Raw genomic sequence first — 19,344 nt, 5'->3', positions numbered from 1 at the left:
CCCACAGTGCAGATATGCCCCCACAGTGCCAGAAAAATAATGCCCCCACAGTGCAGATATGCCCCCACAGTGCCAGAAAAACAATGCCCCCACAGTGCCAGAAAAATAATGCCCCCACAGTGCAGATATGCCCCCACAGTGCCAGAAAAACAATGCCCCCACAGTGCCAGAAAAATAATGCCCCCACAGTGCAGATATGCCCCCACAGTGCCAGAAAAATAATGCCCCCACAGTGCCAGAAAAATAAACGGCCCCACACAGTGCCAGACAGATTTTAACTTACCTGTCTGTCACTGACACTGCGGTGCTGCTGGGAGCCGGGAATACTGCTGTGGGCGGGCCGCGGACGGAGGAACAAAACTGTGTGCGCGCTATGCACGCTGCGCGGCGCCGGCGTCCAACGTCAGACGCCGGCGCCGCACAGCGCGCTGCATAGCGCGCACACAAGCGGCCGGGAGTCGGAGTCGGACACACAGAGGCTGGCTCCAGGCAGGAAAATGGCGGCCGCAGCGTGCGGCGCCCTGTAAGAGTGGCGCCCCGCGCGGCCGCTCTAGTCGAACATGCCTGGAGCCGGCCCTGAGTACACGGGACCGTTTCAGACACCCTGCATGCCAGATAGAGGTGCGACAGTGGCCCTGCATCCTGGATGACACCACTGGCCGCCCATCACGACTTACGGCCCTGTTTTTAATATAATATTAGTGTCTTTAAAAAAAAAAAAAAAACGGCATATATTATTGACTGCATAATTAAGAAAAATAAAGGTGCCTCCGTAATTAAAACATACCTAAAAAAATATTGTTTTTCCTGTTTCCATGGTAATCTCATGGAGATCTTGTAATCTTTGAGGGGAATAGGCTACCTTTGATTGGATGAGCAGTGTGACTGCGGGATAGTGTGGACGGGACGTGACGTGTGAGGGGTGGAGCAATGGCAGGATTATCAGCGCACTCTTTACATTACAAGATGTATGCAGGTGATCTTCATTTAACAGCACGGAGTTGACTGAATGACTATATGGAGGATTGGACAGGTTTGATAACCAGACCTAATGATCCAGGCTGGGTTTTTTGAGCGGCTTTCAGCCTGTAAACAAATATCATTCATGTCCTTACACTGAACCGTTATTGTTCAAAACTGTTTCATCAGTTGATCGTATCGATAATCATTCAGTGTATGACCAGCTTAGGAGACTGCTCGGGAGTGACTGCCTTGCTTATACTGTTATATGACCGGCCTCACCGTACCATCATATGTTGTATTCCTCATAAGTGCAATTTTCTCCTCCAGATAGAGGTGTTGTTTTTTTTTTTTAAATTATTATTTTATTTTATCTTAATTTTATTTTTCCCTGTTCTGAAAGGCAGAATAGCTCAAATAATAAAGAATTTAAGATCTCTTTCTGTCAGAACTGCGTCTACTTTTGCCTAATAAGCGTGGTTTACCAGGACAATGGATTAGAAAAGTTAATGCATAAAGGGGGAAGATCTATCAATGCTTGGAGACAGTGCCGGCCCTAGCCATTATGATGCCCTAGGCAAGATTTTGGCTGGTGCCCCCCAAACACCACCGCTGGTTCTGCCTCTGACCTTGCACCTCTCTCCCAGCACCATCACCCCTCATCCATAGCAGTCCATATTTTGGTGTTTGTACCCCCTATATTTTAAATAGGAACAGTTCGCACATTTGGCGCACAGCCCAAAAAGGGTGTGTTTTTGCTGGCAAGGGGCTTGGCCACACAATAGTAACCCCAATTCCAATTACGCCACACAGTACTGCAACTTTATTCACATTTGATCATGCGATAGTGTCCATAATTAATATTACATCCCACAGTAGTGTCACTTTACCTTATAAACGTTGCTCCTCACAGTAGAGCCCCTTATTCACATGACATCACACTGAATTGCTCCTTATTCACATTACACCACACCCTATTGCTCTTTATTCACATTAGACAACACAGTAGTGCCCTTTCTATACGTAACGCTACATAGTAGAGCATCTTATACACATAATGCCACACAGTAATGCCCCTTACACATATGAGACACATTATTAATGTCCTTATAAACATAATGCGCCTTACACATTATGACAACCTTTATTAATGCCCTTTTACACATAATGTCCCTTACACATATGCCGCACATTATTAATGCCCTTATACACATAATGACACACATAGTGCCCCCTACATGTTTGCTGCACATTATTAGTGCCCCTATACACATAATGACACACATACAGTAGTACCCTGTTACACATATGCCCCACATTATTAATGCCCTTATGCACATAATGACACATAGTGCCCCTTACACATGTTGCACATTATTAATGCATTTTTACATGACACACATAATGCTCCTTACACATATTCCGAACACTACTGCACAACCATCCTACTCACATACACACAACACTCACACTGCCACTAACACTGTTACCTCTGCCTCTGCTTGAATACAGATGTGTCCTCATAAATCTTGCCTCAATGCTAATGTCGGGTACATTTTTTTTTTTTTTGAAAATGCATCTTATTTACATAGCTATGTGGCTAGGATGCACAAGCAGCTTCTGCTGATTAAAATGATATGCAGCATGCCTATATACTGTGGGAGACTGTGGCTGTATCTGCATATGAAATGCTACACACAGAATATAGGCATGCTGCATATCATTTTAATCAGCAGAAGCTGCTGATGCCCCTAGGCATATCAAATGCCCTAGGCAATTGCCTAGTTTGCCTATGTCTTTGGCCGGCTCTGCTTGGAGAGAGATAAAGTACTAACCAATCTGCTCATTTCAGAGGCTGTGGGCGAGATGTACTAAGCATCGCATCCGTGATGCGGTACATACTGCCACTTGTTGGTTACATACCGGCGTTATTACTAATAGTATGTACCTAGAAATGCAGAAGGGATAGCCCTCCCGATGAGAGATATCCGCAATAGAAGAATTTCCAGGTTTAGGACGGGTGTGGTATAGAAGTAGGTCTACAGTCATTAGCTCGACTCCATAGGGTCGACATGAACAAAGGATTGACATATGAAAGGTCAACACGGTAAAGGTCAAGAGGGTCAAAAGGTCGACATGTCAATGGTTGCTACAAAAATGATCGACACACTTTTTTTTTTTTTTTTTTTCATTTTTAGGGTTAGTGTGGATAGTTTTTTCATCTGGGACCACCATTTTTAGAAACGAATACCCTTGCAGGCTCACTTCACTAGCTACGCTTCAGGCGCGGTGTCCCACTTCGCTCACCATAAGGTTACTAAAGGTTAAGATGAGCGACGTGTGCCGCCATGGGGGGTGCTGGGAGTGATACGATTAGATTCCTCTCAAGGACAGTGCTAAAAGAAGGCCATGGGCTTCTATTGGGTAATGGCACATACATATGGTGTTACCCACTGGAGCTAAGTTCCGGAATGTATCGCATTCCGGAGCTCGATACATATGGGAAATGCGGGCAAATTACAAATATGGCATTTTCCTTCTAGTACATCACTCCCTGTGTTTGAAAAATGACAGTCAGGGGCTGATTGGTTGGTACTTTATTTCTCTCAAGGCTTTGATAAATCTCCCCCAAATTTTTTAAGACTGTAAGTCTTAATCTGAGAATGAAGCATGGGAAATGTAAAAATACTGTGCCTTTATCAAGACCTGGTCCCTTCAATAAAGTATTTACTAGAACATTTCTGTCACCATATGTGACTTGTGTGCCCCGACACCCTCTACTCCCAGAATGCACTGCAGGCCGTACTCTGCAGCTAGACTGTAAAAAGTGGAAGCCGTGTTCTTGATTCTTTCATTACATTTACCCATGTGCAAATTTATTAAAGCCATATCCGCATCCTGTGTATCAAGATAAGGGAGCTGTTTAATGCAGCCATCTCTCACAGAGTGTCTTAGCCTCCCAATTGCAGATGGTGTGTATTAAATCCATATGTCATATAAAATATTTCCATTTTTCAGAACATCCACACTTTATAGCCACAAGCCCGGCTTCTCTTTTTTCCCTCCTCACATTTCACACTTTGAAGAGGGAAAATTCACACATATGAAAACACGCTAGTACTGCCCAGTAATGTGCTTTACAAGCACGCTGAGGAGGTGAAGCTGACAAGAATCCAGAATGATATTGTGAGTCATGGGCAGCGGTTTGGCATCTGCGGATCCAGTTTAGCCCATCTTATCTCCATTATCTATTCATGGAGTCAGCAGCCGAGCGCAACAGAGCAATTATTCAGGTCTACTGTGGTGAATTAATATAGGTTTTTTTTTCTTCTGCTTTTACGTTGGTAAATACCTCCGTGACATTAACTGACTTCTGATTAGGATTAGGCATTGGGTAGGGTGGGTTAGGGTTAGAGGGGTACAGGGAGTATACTTACCACACCCCTGTCAGGATTCTGAGCATCAGGATGCCGCTGTCGGTCTTCTGACCGTGATGCCGGCCTCCCGTATGTGTTCCCACAGGGCAGCTCACACCAATATGAGGCATCTTAGCAGGAAGCACTATGCAGAAATGAAGGGGTATAGTTGTAGAACAGATTATTCTAACAATGGCATACCCTCCAACATTTTACACACAAAAATCGGTACAAATTAGAAAAAGGGGCGTGGTCACGTGTAAAGGGGGGCGTGGTCACGCCCCTTTTCCTATACTTTCAATGGAAGTTTGGAGAGCCAAAAATAGGTACAGACCATGAAAAAAAGGTACTGTACCTATTAAAAAGGTACAGTTGGAGGGTATGCAATGGTATTTGTGTCCATAACCCTACAAGTGCAAGAAGAAATGGATGTTATGCACTAAGCTCGCAGTTTGAGGTAAACATATAGTGCAGTCTCAGTGCGATCTGGTATCTGCAACACTAAGTAGAGAAACCGCTGTGCAGTATGGGTAACAGCAAAGTGTTCACCAGGCATGCACGGCCTTCTCAGCTAGCGCATGCCTAGTATGTTTTCTATCCCACGCATGTGCTCTAATGTTTTTACAGTGTGAATACAGTGTATCCTATCGTCAGAACGTTAAGCTACTGGTGAAGGCCATTTTGCAGGTCACAGAGGAGACTAGTTTCTGTAGATCATCTCATGGATGGTCTGTTTTCATAAATTGCTGTGGTACAAAATTCTGTAACCGCGTTAGGTGGACAGCAAAGCAGCGGTCTGTGATAAATATGCCACAGAGACTTAAGCTGGGTACACAATAGGCGATATGTCGTCCGGTCCGGCGGATCGGACCAACATATCGGGTACATCGTCTTGTCTGTACCCACTACTGTGCACTCCCACGGGTGTTTTTCTGGGTTGTCACGTCAGGTGAGCTGCATTCCCAATGGGACGACCTGCATACTGTACATTGCAATGCAAGATATAGTCCAGTGTGTACAGGATGGCCAATGTGTCATACACATATCGTTAAGTGAGTAGCTGTGATTAGTGGTATATCTACTAAAGGGCGGGTTTATAGAAGTGGAGATGTTGCCCAGATTCTAGCTATTATCTTCTAGAATGTGCTAGATAAATGATAAGTAACTATGGTTACTATGAGCAACATCTCCACTTCTAAAAACCCGCACTTTAGTAAATATACCCCGGGTCGACTTGAGGTAAGAAAAAATAAAGACAAATCACAGTTTTCTGTAGATTTACAGAGAGAGAAAAGTTACAAAATCTGGTAATAAATACACTTTCTTGGACCAGGGGTAGATGACTGTGCAGTAAATCTCTTTTCTGATCCAGATTAGGGCAGCATTCCTTGTAAACCAAAAGTGGCATATTCCTGTATTGAGAATAGGTACTCTATGGAAATACCTATCTTATGACTTACAGTCCTGGGCCTATCATTAATGTTAGTGCTGTAGTAAGGTATCCAGAGACATTAACCCATTGACCAATCGGCTTAGCAGGATAAGTGATGTCTGGTATGTACAGGCACACATGAGCACTGACAATTAAGTCTGGTAGGAGGCAAGGGAGCGGGAAGGTGTATTTGAGGAATATCTGCAGCTTGTCAACTCTATACCAGCATCTAGGCCTCACTTAGGGGCAGTGGCGTAAGTTCGTCCCAGTCTCCCGGAGGCAAGATGAAAATGCTGGTGCCCCCCCTAGAAGTGTGTATGTATATGTATATGTATATGTATATATATATATATATATATATATATATATATATATATATATATAAATGAGAGACACACACACACACACACACACACACACACACACACACACACACACACTAACAAGCAGCTTGTGCCTCAAACACACACACAGTGACACCAACCCTGTGCCCCAACCAAACACACACACACACACACACACACACACACACACACACACACACACACACACACACACACACACACTCAGCAACACCCTGCCTATGCATAACACCCAACAACACCCAGCCTGTACCACATGCACACACACACATGAACACAGTAACACCCAGCCTGTACCTTGGGTTCTGGGTGTCTGTGATGGGCGCTGACAAAGAGTGGGGTCTGAGGAGGGACAGGCAGCAGCAGAACACACAGAAGAGACTTAGGACCCAGAAGCCACCCTCTGAGAACCCCATCCTCCAGCACAGCAGCGGCCACTGGCCAGGACCAGGATACTGTAATACTTGCTGGGGGAGGGGATGGAATTACACAAAAGAGTGAGATAGCCTACACCACTTAGGTATGCCGGCAGCTCTATCTCTCCATGTCTGTGGCTGCCTGCTGGAACTCCAGTCCTCCACTGATGGTAATGGAATACCTGAGTAGTGGTGCCCTCTTCATGAAGCAGTGGAAACAGTGGAGAAGCAGGCCTGTGGAGAAGTTGCCAACCAATCAGCATCTCCCTTACATTTTATAGACTGTACTTGATAAAGGCTTCCGTCAAAGCTGATTGGTTGCCATGGGCAACTTCACCACTGGTCCTTTTCTCCACGCTTTTCACTGCTTCATGAATAGACCCCCTTAAGGTGGGTACACACTGATAGATATATCTGCAGATCAATTGATCTGCAGATATATCTATGGGCAGATCGGGCAGTGTGCTGTGCATACACACTGCCCGATCTGTTGGGGACTGACGTCATGAACTGGGCGGGCGTGTGTACACGCCCGCCCAGTTCAGCTGACAGTCACCGCCGGCCGCCGCAGCATGAGCCGGCCGCCCATACACACACAGCGATGCGCCAATATATCGGTAGATATATTGGCCGTCGGCTCTGCTGCGGGGCCGACGCGATCTGTCTGTGAACAACGGAGTTCACAGACATATCGCCCGTACCCACTGGCCGACGGATCCGCGTTAGATCGGCTGTTCAATAGAACGGCCGATATATCGTCTAGTGTGTACCCAACTTTAATCTTGTCAGTGCTATGTTCAATACCCGTTTATAGTCTGCTTCTGGGGCATAGAGAATCTTGGGATAAATGTGATACCGTATCATGCCGGTATGGCTCTTCCCTCTTTACTGCGGTGTAGCGGGAAACACTAGCGTCGAGATTTATTAACATATTGGCTACTGAAGAGGGGGAGTGAACCCCCCCCCCCCAGCGATGGCTGTCAGCACTCAGACTGCTGTGTCTCTTCTCACTAGGCATGTGCAAGATCTCGCTATTATCGCAAGATCTCCCTTGCAGCCTGGAGCTTGGCAGCCGCCACAGCCAGAGACAGTGCTGTCCCTGCTGTGGAAATAGGGCAACGACACCTGCAGCTTTCAAAATGGATAGCTGCAAGTGTCAGAATGGTCAGTGCTACTGCCTTATTCATACATTGCCCCGCACATTGGCGTGCTATCTTACAGATAGCAGTGCCGATACACCCGTCACCTTGCACACACCGCCAGAGTCATACATGGGGAGAAGTGGTAGAGCGCACATTACGTGCGCTGATTCCGTGTCTCCCCCACAATGGGGGATCATACATTTACCACCTTGTCCACTCTATGGTTAGCACCCATCTCTAGTCAGCATATGGGACACACATAATTTTGTGAACTCTATGGTCAGCACCCGGTGCGCGTCAACTCTATGGTGTTTGTTGTGCCCAAACCAATAAATCCACTTCTGTCAATGTATAGACTGTTTTAGAAAAATGACAGGTGATTGGTTACTATGAGCAACTTCTCTACTTTATCTCTCTCCAAGATTTGATAAATCTCCCCTATAGACTTGTCAACTTTACGTGCAGCACCGTTCACACTCTATCTTGTCAACTCTCTAGTCAGCACCCATTTATTGTCAGCTCCCGGGTCACACCACACCATCTGTAGTCTATAATCAACTCTATGGTCAGCACGGATAGCCCACACAATCTCGTTATCTACTGACATACTGTTAAGGGAATACAATGCAATCGGACAAATTACTCATTAAACATTGCCGGCAATATACTGTAGAGCTCTGCAGAATGTGACCAAAAAAGTTTATAGGAAGAATAAAAAGTATCTTTTTTTTTTTTTTTAAAGCGAGGTATACATAAAGATATCTTCTCTTAAAGCAAAGTAGTGCTGACGAGTAAAATAGTAACATACTAACATGTAATTGAGGTTGAATAGAGGCAAATGCCCATCGTGTTCAACCTATATGTATATGTTCCTTTCAGTGCAGGCAGCCATGTTGTAATGTTTAGCCTTGCAGTGCATTAGTTCTCTTTGTGCCACCTCTTCTGGTAACTTAAAATACCACCCATCCTATGTTTTTTACTTTCCTGCCTTAATATTATCATTAATGCCAAGCTTCTTTGTGCCTCGTGCCTCATTACTGCTGTATCACTAGTCCATGGATACCATAATTGAGAGGCTGTATTTTTGTGAGTATCGTCTCACCCTGCACTACAGAGGGGTGCTGTGGATGAGCAGATTTGTTGTACTTTGTGAGGAAAGTATCTGGAGATAAGGGACTATATAGCAGGAATAACAGAGGTGTAGGGATACAGGATCTGAGGGACAACAGGCTAAAATACCGATAAAATATCAGCGTGCAGCAGACATGGTAGTGGAAGAATTTTAGTGACGTTTAGGAGTGCGCGTGAGAGGATTGCGGGACTGAGGCACTCCATGGGAAAATCCATCTCTCCACTGATGGTTATGTTCTCTTTATTATGAATACTGTATGTCAAACGTTGAGTCTCTTTGTTGTTCGTTTTCACCTCATTTTTCTAAGCCACCTCATATATTATACAGAAAAGGAATTGAAGCTACATTTTATTAGAATCGGCAAAGCAGTGGATAAACGTTGTATGGATATTTTATCTACTGGAATTTTCCTTTCTATCAAAACCTCAAGACCTGAAAAGTTAAATGTGTGTTTACGTGAAAGTTTGGATCCTTATCCTTGTTTTGTGTTATAAATGTGTTACTGTAACATACAATATATTATTTCTTTACCACCAACAGACCGCTTTACTAGCTTGCAGTTCTCTGCTTTAAATTTACAGAACATTTGTTACCTAGGAGACTGCAAAATACTCAGTTATGAAGCTTCTGCTTCAACCCCAATCCTATTGCATGTACTATATACAAACTACAGCTGATTGTACTTGTTTTGTGTTTACCTTTACTGATACTACTGCTATTTCAGTCTGTGGAGAACTTTGAAGAAAAAAAAAAAGTCGCAGCACACAATATGGCATCGCTCATCAGTCACGTATACATTGGTAAACAGCTAACCATATGATTCTGGCATTCTATGCATTTGCCAGATTGTAGTCGTAATGACTTAACAATAGTTTTTATCTTATTTTTTTACCTTTACACTGACCTGTATCTTTTTTATTGATTTTCATTTTAGGGACCACCTGGTCCTCCAGGACTTCCTGGACCACCTGGCAAAAGAGGGCCAAGGGTAAGTACCAGTTAAAGCGCCATAACTTAAATTAATCTAGCAAGTACCAGACAATACACAGGTATACCTGTAGGTGGCGGCAATACCTCCACACAGAGCGCAGTATCATCAGTAGTGGTGTCCTGATCACATGTGAGACATATTGTGTGGCACACATAGACCTTAGGTGTGGCACATCACATAATATAACTTTTGCATATTGCCTGTTCCTACAGCATGTACCTCTTTCCTCTTCCAGAATCACATTATGGCCTCCAATCTTCTTTTATTAACATTACTCTCCTGCAGCTTTATTTAAAGACTTATTAGAGTTTACCCTACTCTCACCTGTACTACTCAGACTTGTACACAATGCCACAGTCCCACTATGTGGCGCTGTGGAGCACTGTGCCACCTTGCAAATCAATGACCATAATAATAACAATAGGGGGAGCATATATGAAAAAGGGAGAGCAGGAACACACACACAGACACAAACACGCACACACACAGCCTTTCTGCTTCTAAAGAGGATTCTGAGTGTAATGGTGCATACACACGGTGCCATGCACTCAATGCCCGACATTGACTATACAGCTGGAGCCCGACGCCACCGACATAGTCAATGTTGGGCTGCCTGCACAGTCTATTTTTTCTTGCGATGCCGATTCCGTGGGGCCACGCATTGGCATTGCGAGCTGTGTACACACGGTGCGATATACACTAAGGTGGTCATTCCGAGTTGATCGCTCGCTAGCAGTTTTTAGCAGCCGTGCAAACGCTATGCCGCCTCCCACTGGGAGTGTATTTAGCTTGGCAGAAGTGCGAACGAACGGATTGCAGAGCGGCTAAAAAGTTTTTGTGTGCAGTTTTAGAGTAGCTCAAAACCTACTCAGTGCTTGCGATCACTTCAGACTGTTCAGTTCCTGTTTTGACGTCACGAACACTGCGTTCGCCCAGCCACACCTGCGTTTTTCCTGGCACGCCTGCGTTTTTCCGAACACTCCCTGAAAACGGTCAGTTGACACCCAGAAACGCCCACTTCCTGTCAATCACTCTGCCAGCAGTGCGACTGAAAAGCTTCGCTAGACCCTGTGTAAAACTACATCGTTCATTGTAACAGTACGCCGCGCGTGTGCGCATTGCGCCGCAGTGCCGAATTTTTGCCTCATCGCTGCACAGTGAACAAATGCAGCTAGCGATCAACTCGGAATGACCACCTAAATTTCCTTATGATGTTGACTATATAGTCAAAATCGTAAGGAAAGTTAGTGCATATCGCACTGTGTGTATGCACCTTTAAGGAGACTTTGGCTTTTGGGGAATATGAGGAAGACCCAAATCTAACTCTCTCTGCACATGTTATATCTGCCCCCCCCTGCAGCGCACATGGGGGGTAATTCTGAGTTGATCGCAGCAGGAATTTTGTTAGCAATTGGGCAAAACCATGTGCACTGCAGGGGGGGCAGATATAACATGTGCAGAGAGAGTTAGATTTGGGTGGGGTGTGTGTTCAATCTGCAATCTAAATTGCAGTGTAAAAATAAAGCAGCCAGTATTTACCCTGCACAGAAACAAAATAACCCACCCAAATCTAACTCTCTCTGCACATGTTATATCTGCCTCCCCTACAGTGCACATGGTTTTGCCCAATTGCTAACAAAGTTGCTGCTATGATCAGGTCTGAATTACCTCCCTATAAGAGAAAGAAAATAGGATTGTTTTCCAGTGTACGTTGAATTTCCTGACCCATACAAACCCCTAAAGTTCTCGGCCACAGACTGCACTTCTCCGTGGTGTAACTGGAAATACTATGACGCCACAATTTCAAACTGCTATTTTACACATCTGCATAGGATTCCTGAAGCTTGTAACTATATATTACATCTGTGGCTGCATCTGTTGTAACTTTGAGTCTGTAATGAATACAGAGTTCAGCGTTTCTCTGCACTCGTAGTGTTGGAAAGCACGTTTGGATGAGTGCAGTTTGGCCTAATTTCTAATAGTTTACATCCAATGTTTCATTTTACCCAACTTCGCAGTAGACATACTATAAAGGGGGAGGTAAATCAAGCCATAATGGGGCTTAGCCTGTGCGTGTAATCTTTATAGTGAAGAAGGAAAATATAGTGCATGCAGATGTACATGAGAAATAAAGTAGGAATTCCTTGTGGTGTTGTGTTAGAAGCATACCATTGATTTATTAGTTTATGTGATGTGGACAGTAAATGACAGTCAGGGGGCTTAAGTGCAAGTGTGCAGTTACCCATAGAAACTTAGCAGCAATTACCTTTATTATTTAGTGCAAGTTACAGCTGGTCAGAACTTGGGCATGTGATAAATCTGACTTAAATGCAATAGCTGTACAGAGTTGCATACCCATGCTATCATGCTGAAATCTCCAACCTTTCATTATCCCACTCCCTACTACATTTGGCAATATATTTTAGTTACCATATAAAAATGGGTTAAAATGGGCCTGATTCAAAAATGGGCACAGTGAGCATCACTCAAATACTGTAATGCAGCAGGAGGCAACTCTAGGAAAAAGATGGCTGCCACCAGCATCTGCAATCTGATTGCTGCGTCTGAAGAAGGTCTCATACACCGGCCATCTGATTAAGCTGAAGCTTACTAGCTGCCGGAACTTCTCTCCTGGGGCTGCGTCCAAAGACCTTAATTTGTTCCAAGTTACTTGAAAGCGTTTTTACTCCGCTTTTGTGTGTTAGTGATTGTTGGACAGAATTGCACACATAAAACCCCTCTGTTACACAGTGATACATAATCTGATTTGTCGCTTTGTGTTGTTACTTGTTCTGATGGCTCTGTCTGATTGGTTTGTCTGGTTACTCTTTCTGATTGGTTGCTATTTTTGGTTGCCTGCTCTGGTCATTCTGGTTGTTTGTTATGATTGATTGATTGATTGCTTGCTTGCTCTGGTCGCTTTGTCTGACTGCTTGCGATGTGTGGTTGGTTGCTTTGTCTGATTGCTTGCGATGTGTGGTTGGTTGCTCTGTCTGATTGCTTGCGATGTGTGGTTGGTTGCTCTGTCTGATTGCTTGCGATGTGTGGTTGGTTGCTCTGTCTGATAGCTTGCGATGTCTGGTTGGTTGCTCTGATTGCTTGCTATGTATGCTTGGTTGCTCTGTCTGATTGCTTGCTATATATGGTTGCTTGCTCTGGTTGCTCTTTCCAGTTGCTTGCTATGTGTTGCTTGCTTCTTTCCAGTTGCTTGCTATGTGTGGTTGCTTGCTCTGGTTGCTCCGTCTGATTGCTTGCTATGTGTGGTTGCTTGCTTTGCTTGCTATGTGTGGTTGCTTGCTATATATGGTTGCTTGCTCTGGTTGCTCTTTCCAATTGCTTGTTATGTGTTGTTGTTGCTTGCTCTTTCTGATTGCTTGCCATGTGTGCTTAGCTGCTGTAGTCGCTCTATCTGATTGCTATGTGATGTTAATTGCTCTGGGCTCTTTGTAGTGAATGATTACATACTCTCTGGACAGTGCTGCACAATGCGATTTGCTCTGTTGTGTAAATAAATAATAACATGGTTGCAATTTGTTGGTACACACGTCATGACCTCTGCGAGGTCTACAGACATTCCTTTTAAAGCTTCAATCCCGGACAATTTTAGGACAAAATCCTGGGATCCCGCGGCCATCCTACATGCTATGTTCAGCAGAAGGCAGTCTTCATGGATTGATGTGCTACTTAATAAAGAATAATTTTGGTGTTGAGATTCCTCATTAACCCTTTGTTTTCTGGTCTTTTTCTCTGCTTTCCGTGACTGCACCCAGCTATATTGTGCAAACCATCCCCTAATGACTACGGACTATTCAGTGTTAATTTATTTTTTTATAGATCTGCAATTGCTCTATAGAGGAGATATCATACAGAGGGGGAGATGTATCAAACCTCTGAGAGAGATAAAGTGGGGAAATTGCCATAGCAGCTAATTTGCTTCCAGCTATCATTTTACTAGCACAGTCTATAAAGTGACAGAATTTCCGATTGGTTGCTATGGGCAACTTCTCCACTTTATTTCTCTGTGTTTGATACATCTCCCCCATGTGTGATGTCTTCTGAAAATAGGTGATTTGTTTACAGTCCAGGCTAGCTATTAATATGTCTGCACATGCAAAATTTTCGATAGAGATACAGACAATTTTAAAAATAATAATTAATTTTTTTCGTGTTTTTAGGGCCCTCCTGGTCCACATGGAAATCCTGGCCCACCCGGACTTCCCGGTCCAAAGGTCAGTGCTCATCTCAAATAATTCAATAACCCAAGAATGGACTTAGGAATGGCACACAGACGTATACCTTGTCTTGCCACATAGTAACACGTGTGTACATATAGGGAAGTGCAACAAGGTCTTCACAAGTTACTGTACTGCTTTACAACTGTGCAATATTCTCTGTGCAAGTCTTTATATCAGGCTTTTTCAACCAGTGTGCGTGCCGCGACCAGATGCAAGGTGTGCCGCGGAGCCAGAGCAGCTTCCTGCACCTTCAGAGTGAACTGGTGGCCCGGGCTCTTCTTAGAGGATCAGTCATGCTCCGGCCGTGACCTATGCCTTGATGATGCGGCATAGGTGTGATATCATAGGTCACGGCCACCGCTTCTCACCACCCAGCCAGCCCACCCGCCTGTATACACATCTTCCAGTTCCCGCCTGCATACACAGCTTTCCTTGCCCACCCACATCCACATCTGCCCGACCGCCTGCTGCTCAGTATTCGCAGAACTCCACTATGAACCCCCGCCACTGAGAGGCAGGGAGGAGGACATCTGATAATATTTGATATTTTATTTCTCCTGTGGGGAACAATAGGATTTCAATAGAATTTATGTGTGGAGAATAAAGATTTGTGGGGGGGGGGGGGAACAATGTGAATAATTTATGTGGGGAGAAATGTGATTGATTTATGTGTGGAGCAATAGGATTTATGTAGGGCAACATGATTTGTGTGGGGAGCAATTTTCTGTGTAGGCCAATGTATGTGTGGATTTTTTTTTTAATAATTTTTTTATTGTGTGGGCCAATGTGTGTGTTTAGTTTGTTCTGTGGGAAACTGATGGTGTGCCTTGGCAATTTTAAAATATTGTTTGGTGTGCCGCGAGTAAAAAAAGGTTGAAAATCACTGCTTTATATCATGGTACCCAGACCCGCTTATAAGGCACTGTATACTGTACAATTTTTCTTTATTTAAATCACGTGCACATTAAGGTCGATTCAATTCAGCGACAGTTGAATAGCGCCGGGAGTTAGCTCCTGTCGCTATTCAATTCAGCTCAAGTTAAGTCGGCGAAGGCCCGTTCTCGACGACTTAACAGGTTGAATTGTCGGGAGAACGGGCACTCTCCGACTTAACTCCCTGCCGCGATGCTGATTCCCGACAGAATCAGCCTTGCGCCAGCCGCGCGGCAGCACTTTTGTCGGATTTCCTCTCTCATCCCCCGGGGGTGAGAGAAGAATTCCCGACAATTGGTGTCACTTGTCGCTGTATTGAATAGCGCCGGGAGCTAACTCCCGGCGCTATTCAACTGTTGCTGAATTGAATCGACCCCATAGAGAAGATACATGTATATAAGCATTTTACTAAACCCATAATAGCATATACTATGTCACACAATACAGATACGCTGCTGAGCCTCTCCGTAAATAGAGCTGCATGCGATCATATACTGTAGGTAAAGGATACAGTACCTGCAGCTACAGTATCTCTACTAATAGACGTTTTTATCTCTGTTTTACTATACGGTTCTAGGCTCACAGTTCTGTTAATGTGTTTTGGTGGTTTAGTCAAAATAAAAAAAGTGTATGATGCAATAAACTGCATATAATAGGGCACCAGTTACTGCCACCTTTCAGATGGTGATCTTGGAGGTTTCTGGTCTTTAGGTCGACAACACTTAGGTCGACACTCATTTGGTTGACCACTATTGGTCGACATGCATTAGTTCAACATGGTCACTAGGTCGACTTGGCAAAGTTCGACACATGAAAAGGTCGACATGAGTTTTTAAAAAAAAAAAATCCCATTTTTTTTACTTTTTCATACTTTACGATCCACGTGGACTACGAATGGGAATAGTAACCTGTGCCTAGCGGAACGAGGCACCTTGCCCGAAGCGCCAGCCATGCGAGGGGACACTGTGCACTAATTGGGGTTCTCGGTCACTTTACGAAGAAAACGACACCAACATTTAAAAAAAAAGCCATGTCGACCTTTTTCCATGTAAACCTTTTCCATGTTGACCTAATGACTGTCGACCTAGTTACTGTCGACCCAACAATCCACCCCCGATCTTGGAATGCATTGACATCCCTAAAGTTCAGTAGGATGCCGCAGCTGCAAGCTCTATGACACATTGGCTGGTTATTGTGCATTTCCTGCATTTCTCATTGAAAGTTCTTGTCCTCCGATCATATTCATATACACAGTAATATGTGCACCAGCATTTTGGGAGGTTTATTAAGTAGCTATAATTTTGCAAGTTTATAAAATGTTTTTTTTTTTTTTTAAATTTAGGATTGTTCCCTTAAGGGGGGGGGGGGGTACACACGGAGAGAGATCCATGCTTAAATTCTAAACAATCTGACTAGATTACTTAGAAGTTAAGCGTGGATCTCACCGTGTGTATGCCCACAGCAATAGGGCCACGCATCGCTATTGCTGACTAATAACTAACATGCATGCCAAATCTAGTTAGATCACTCATTTCACCGCTGGGTGAAATGAGCGCCCCCTCCCTCGCTCAGCACACATCTCTCCCGTGTGTGCAGGGGGGTACACACAGAGGGATACGTGCTTAAATTCTAAGCAATCTGACTAGATTGCTTAGAAGTTAAGCATGGATCTCTCCGTGTGTATGCCCATAGCGATAGCGATGCACGGCGCTATCGCTGACTCTAGATTTGGCAAATTAGAGCACTCATTACCCCGCTGGGTGAAATGAGCGCACCCCCTCGCTCAGCACATATTGCGCTGGGTGAAGAGGGGGGGGGGGGGAGAGATGTGTTCTGAGCGGTCTGTGCTAGATCGCTCAGCACACATCTACCCCATGTGTACGGGGCTGACTGTGCAGGCATCCATTGCCGTGTGTACGGGGCTGACTGTGCAGGCATCCATTGCCGTGTGTACGGGGCTGACTGTGCAGGCATCCATTGCCGTGTGTACGGGGCTGACTGTGCAGGCATCCATTGCCGTGTGTACGGGGCTGACTGTGCAGGCATCCATTGCCGTGTGTACGGGGCTGACTGTGCAGGCATCCATTGCCGTGTGTACGGGGCTGACTGTGCAGGCATCCATTGCCGTGTGTACGGGGCTGACTGTGCAGGCATCCATTGCCGTGTGTACGGGGCTGACTGTGCAGGCATCCATTGCAGTGTGTACGGGGCTGACTGTGCAGGCATCCATTGCCGTGTGTACGGGGCTGACTGTGCAGGCATCCATTGCCGTGTCTACGGGGCTGACTGTGCAGGCATCCATTGCCGTGTGTACGGGGCTGACTGTGCAGGCATCCATTGCAGTGTGTACGGGGCTGACTGTGCAGGCATCCATTGCCGTGTGTACGGGGCTGACTGTGCAGGCATCCATTGCCGTGTGTACGGGGCTGACTGTGCAGGCATCCATTGCCGTGTGTACGGGGCTGACTGTGCAGGCATCCATTGCCGTGTGTACGGGGCTGACTGTGCAGGCATCCATTGCCGTGTGTACGGGGCTGACTGCAGGCATCCATTGCCGTGTGTACGGGGCTGACTGTGCAGGCATCCATTGCCGTGTGTACGAGGCTGACTGTGCAGGCATCCATTGCCGTGTGTACGGGGCTGACTGTGCAGGCATCCATTGCCGTGTGTACGGGGCTGACTGTGCAGGCATCCATTGCCGTGTGTACGGGGCTGACTGTGCAGGCATCCATTGCCGTGTCTACGGGGCTGACTGTGCAGGCATCCATTGCCGTGTCTACGGGGCTGACTGTGCAGGCATCCATTGCCGTGTCTACGGGGCTGACTGTGCAGGCATCCATTGCCGTGTGTACGGGGCTGACTGTGCAGGCATCCATTGCCGTGTGTACGGGGCTGACTGTGCAGGCATCCATTGCCGTGTGTACGGGACTGACTGTGCAGGCATCCATTGCCGTGTGTACGGGGCTGACTGTGCAGGCATCCATTGCCGTGTGTACGGGGCTGACTGTGCAGGCATCCATTGATCTAATGTGACTCTGAATGCTAACCTGCTAGTGTGGCCTCTATCTTATCTGATAGGCGTTTGATGAGACCATAGCACAGCATTTGCAATGAATAGCACTATGCCCCCCTGCTCTGTTTATAGCACCATCTAGTGGAAGCCACTGGCTTCACGTCAATAGCTGCATTGATCAAGAATCTGCCTGGCCGTGTCACATTTTATGTGAGTTAATGAGTGCCAGATCTAGGGCTACGTTTGTAACATTTTCCCTTCCAGAGAGTCCCTCAAGTCTTCCCAGTCTTCACAGTGTACTTTTCCTGCAGCCAAGTCCAGGTTATAAATTCTCAGCGCAGACATAATTTGTCTATTTCAGGAGGGCTCATCAGTTTGATTAAGCGAGGCTGGCAGCCAGATTGTTTGTTTGAGTCCATCTACCAGCTATACTGGGCTGTAACGTACAGTGCAATCTGGGCTTGACTATCATGATTAATGTGATGTCATTCTATTCCTCTCCCCAAAGCTACAGTGGCAAGACCAATATTTCTTTTTAAACGACTCTCTCCAATTGCCGATGATAACAGAGTAGGGGGAAGACATTAAATAGGTATATTACGAAAAAAACAGCTTCAGTAGCAACTGGCTAACATGATGTATAGGTGATTACAAATCAAAATGGATAATTCCCTCTAAATTTGTCAATTAAATATTTTGTTAATTTTTTTTTCATGGAAATATACCGCAGCAGTTATGGCTTCCTCACTGCTAATGTTGGCTTGTGAGGTTTTCCCTGCTTACGCTTACTACAGCCAATCAACGTGGTTAAACATTCCTTCTATTATCTGTAAGGCCATTGCTACTTGCCATTGGGCCTGGTGCTCTAGGAGGTGGCCTGAAAAATGATCAACCCCACAAGTAGAGTGTAGATGCCCAATGCTGAGTAGCACTGCTCTCTCACCCGTACCTCTGGCCGGGTGTGGCTGTCTAAGTCGACCTGGAAAAGGTCAACAGTGTCTAGGTTGACCCCAAAGGGTAGGCACAAGGTCAACTCCCAAAAAGGTCGACACAGGAAAAGTTCGACATGATAGGTTTAATTTTTTTTCTCTAACGTCCTAGAGGATGCTGGGGACTCCGTAAGGGCCATGGGGATAGACTGGCTCCGCAGGAGACATGGGCACTTTAAGAAAGTCTTTAGACCTGGGTGTGCACTGGCTCCTCCCTCTATGCCCCTCCTCCAGACCTCAGTTTGATACTGTGCCCAGAGGAGCTGGGTGCTTTTCAGTGAGCTCTCCTCAGTTTGCTGATAGAAAGTATTTTGTTAGGTTTT

General features: G+C 45.4%; 1 protein-coding gene and 1 long non-coding RNA gene across 2 annotated transcripts in view; one reads left to right on the top strand and one right to left on the bottom strand.

Moving 5' to 3' along the window:
• The window catches only part of COL27A1 (collagen type XXVII alpha 1 chain), a 453,351-nt gene that overhangs the window by 64,982 nt on the left and 369,025 nt on the right, over nt 1–19,344 (top strand). Inside the window, exons 4-5 of the mRNA XM_063936676.1 lie at nt 9,795–9,848; nt 14,027–14,080. Of these exons, the coding sequence (XP_063792746.1) occupies nt 9,795–9,848; nt 14,027–14,080 (108 nt within the window). The remainder of the gene's footprint in view (nt 1–9,794; nt 9,849–14,026; nt 14,081–19,344) is intronic.
• LOC134948597 (uncharacterized) overlaps nt 1–19,344 on the bottom strand; it is a 174,178-nt gene that overhangs the window by 147,641 nt on the left and 7,193 nt on the right. The window contains exon 2 of the long non-coding RNA XR_010182977.1: nt 9,765–9,828. This is a non-coding gene — a long non-coding RNA (uncharacterized LOC134948597). The remainder of the gene's footprint in view (nt 1–9,764; nt 9,829–19,344) is intronic.

This window comes from Pseudophryne corroboree, chromosome 8, assembly GCF_028390025.1.
Source record: "Pseudophryne corroboree isolate aPseCor3 chromosome 8, aPseCor3.hap2, whole genome shotgun sequence".
Lineage (NCBI taxonomy): Eukaryota > Metazoa > Chordata > Amphibia > Anura > Myobatrachidae > Pseudophryne > Pseudophryne corroboree.
The sequence above is the reverse complement of the archived record's forward strand: the minus strand, read 5'-3'. Positions and strand labels throughout refer to the sequence as shown.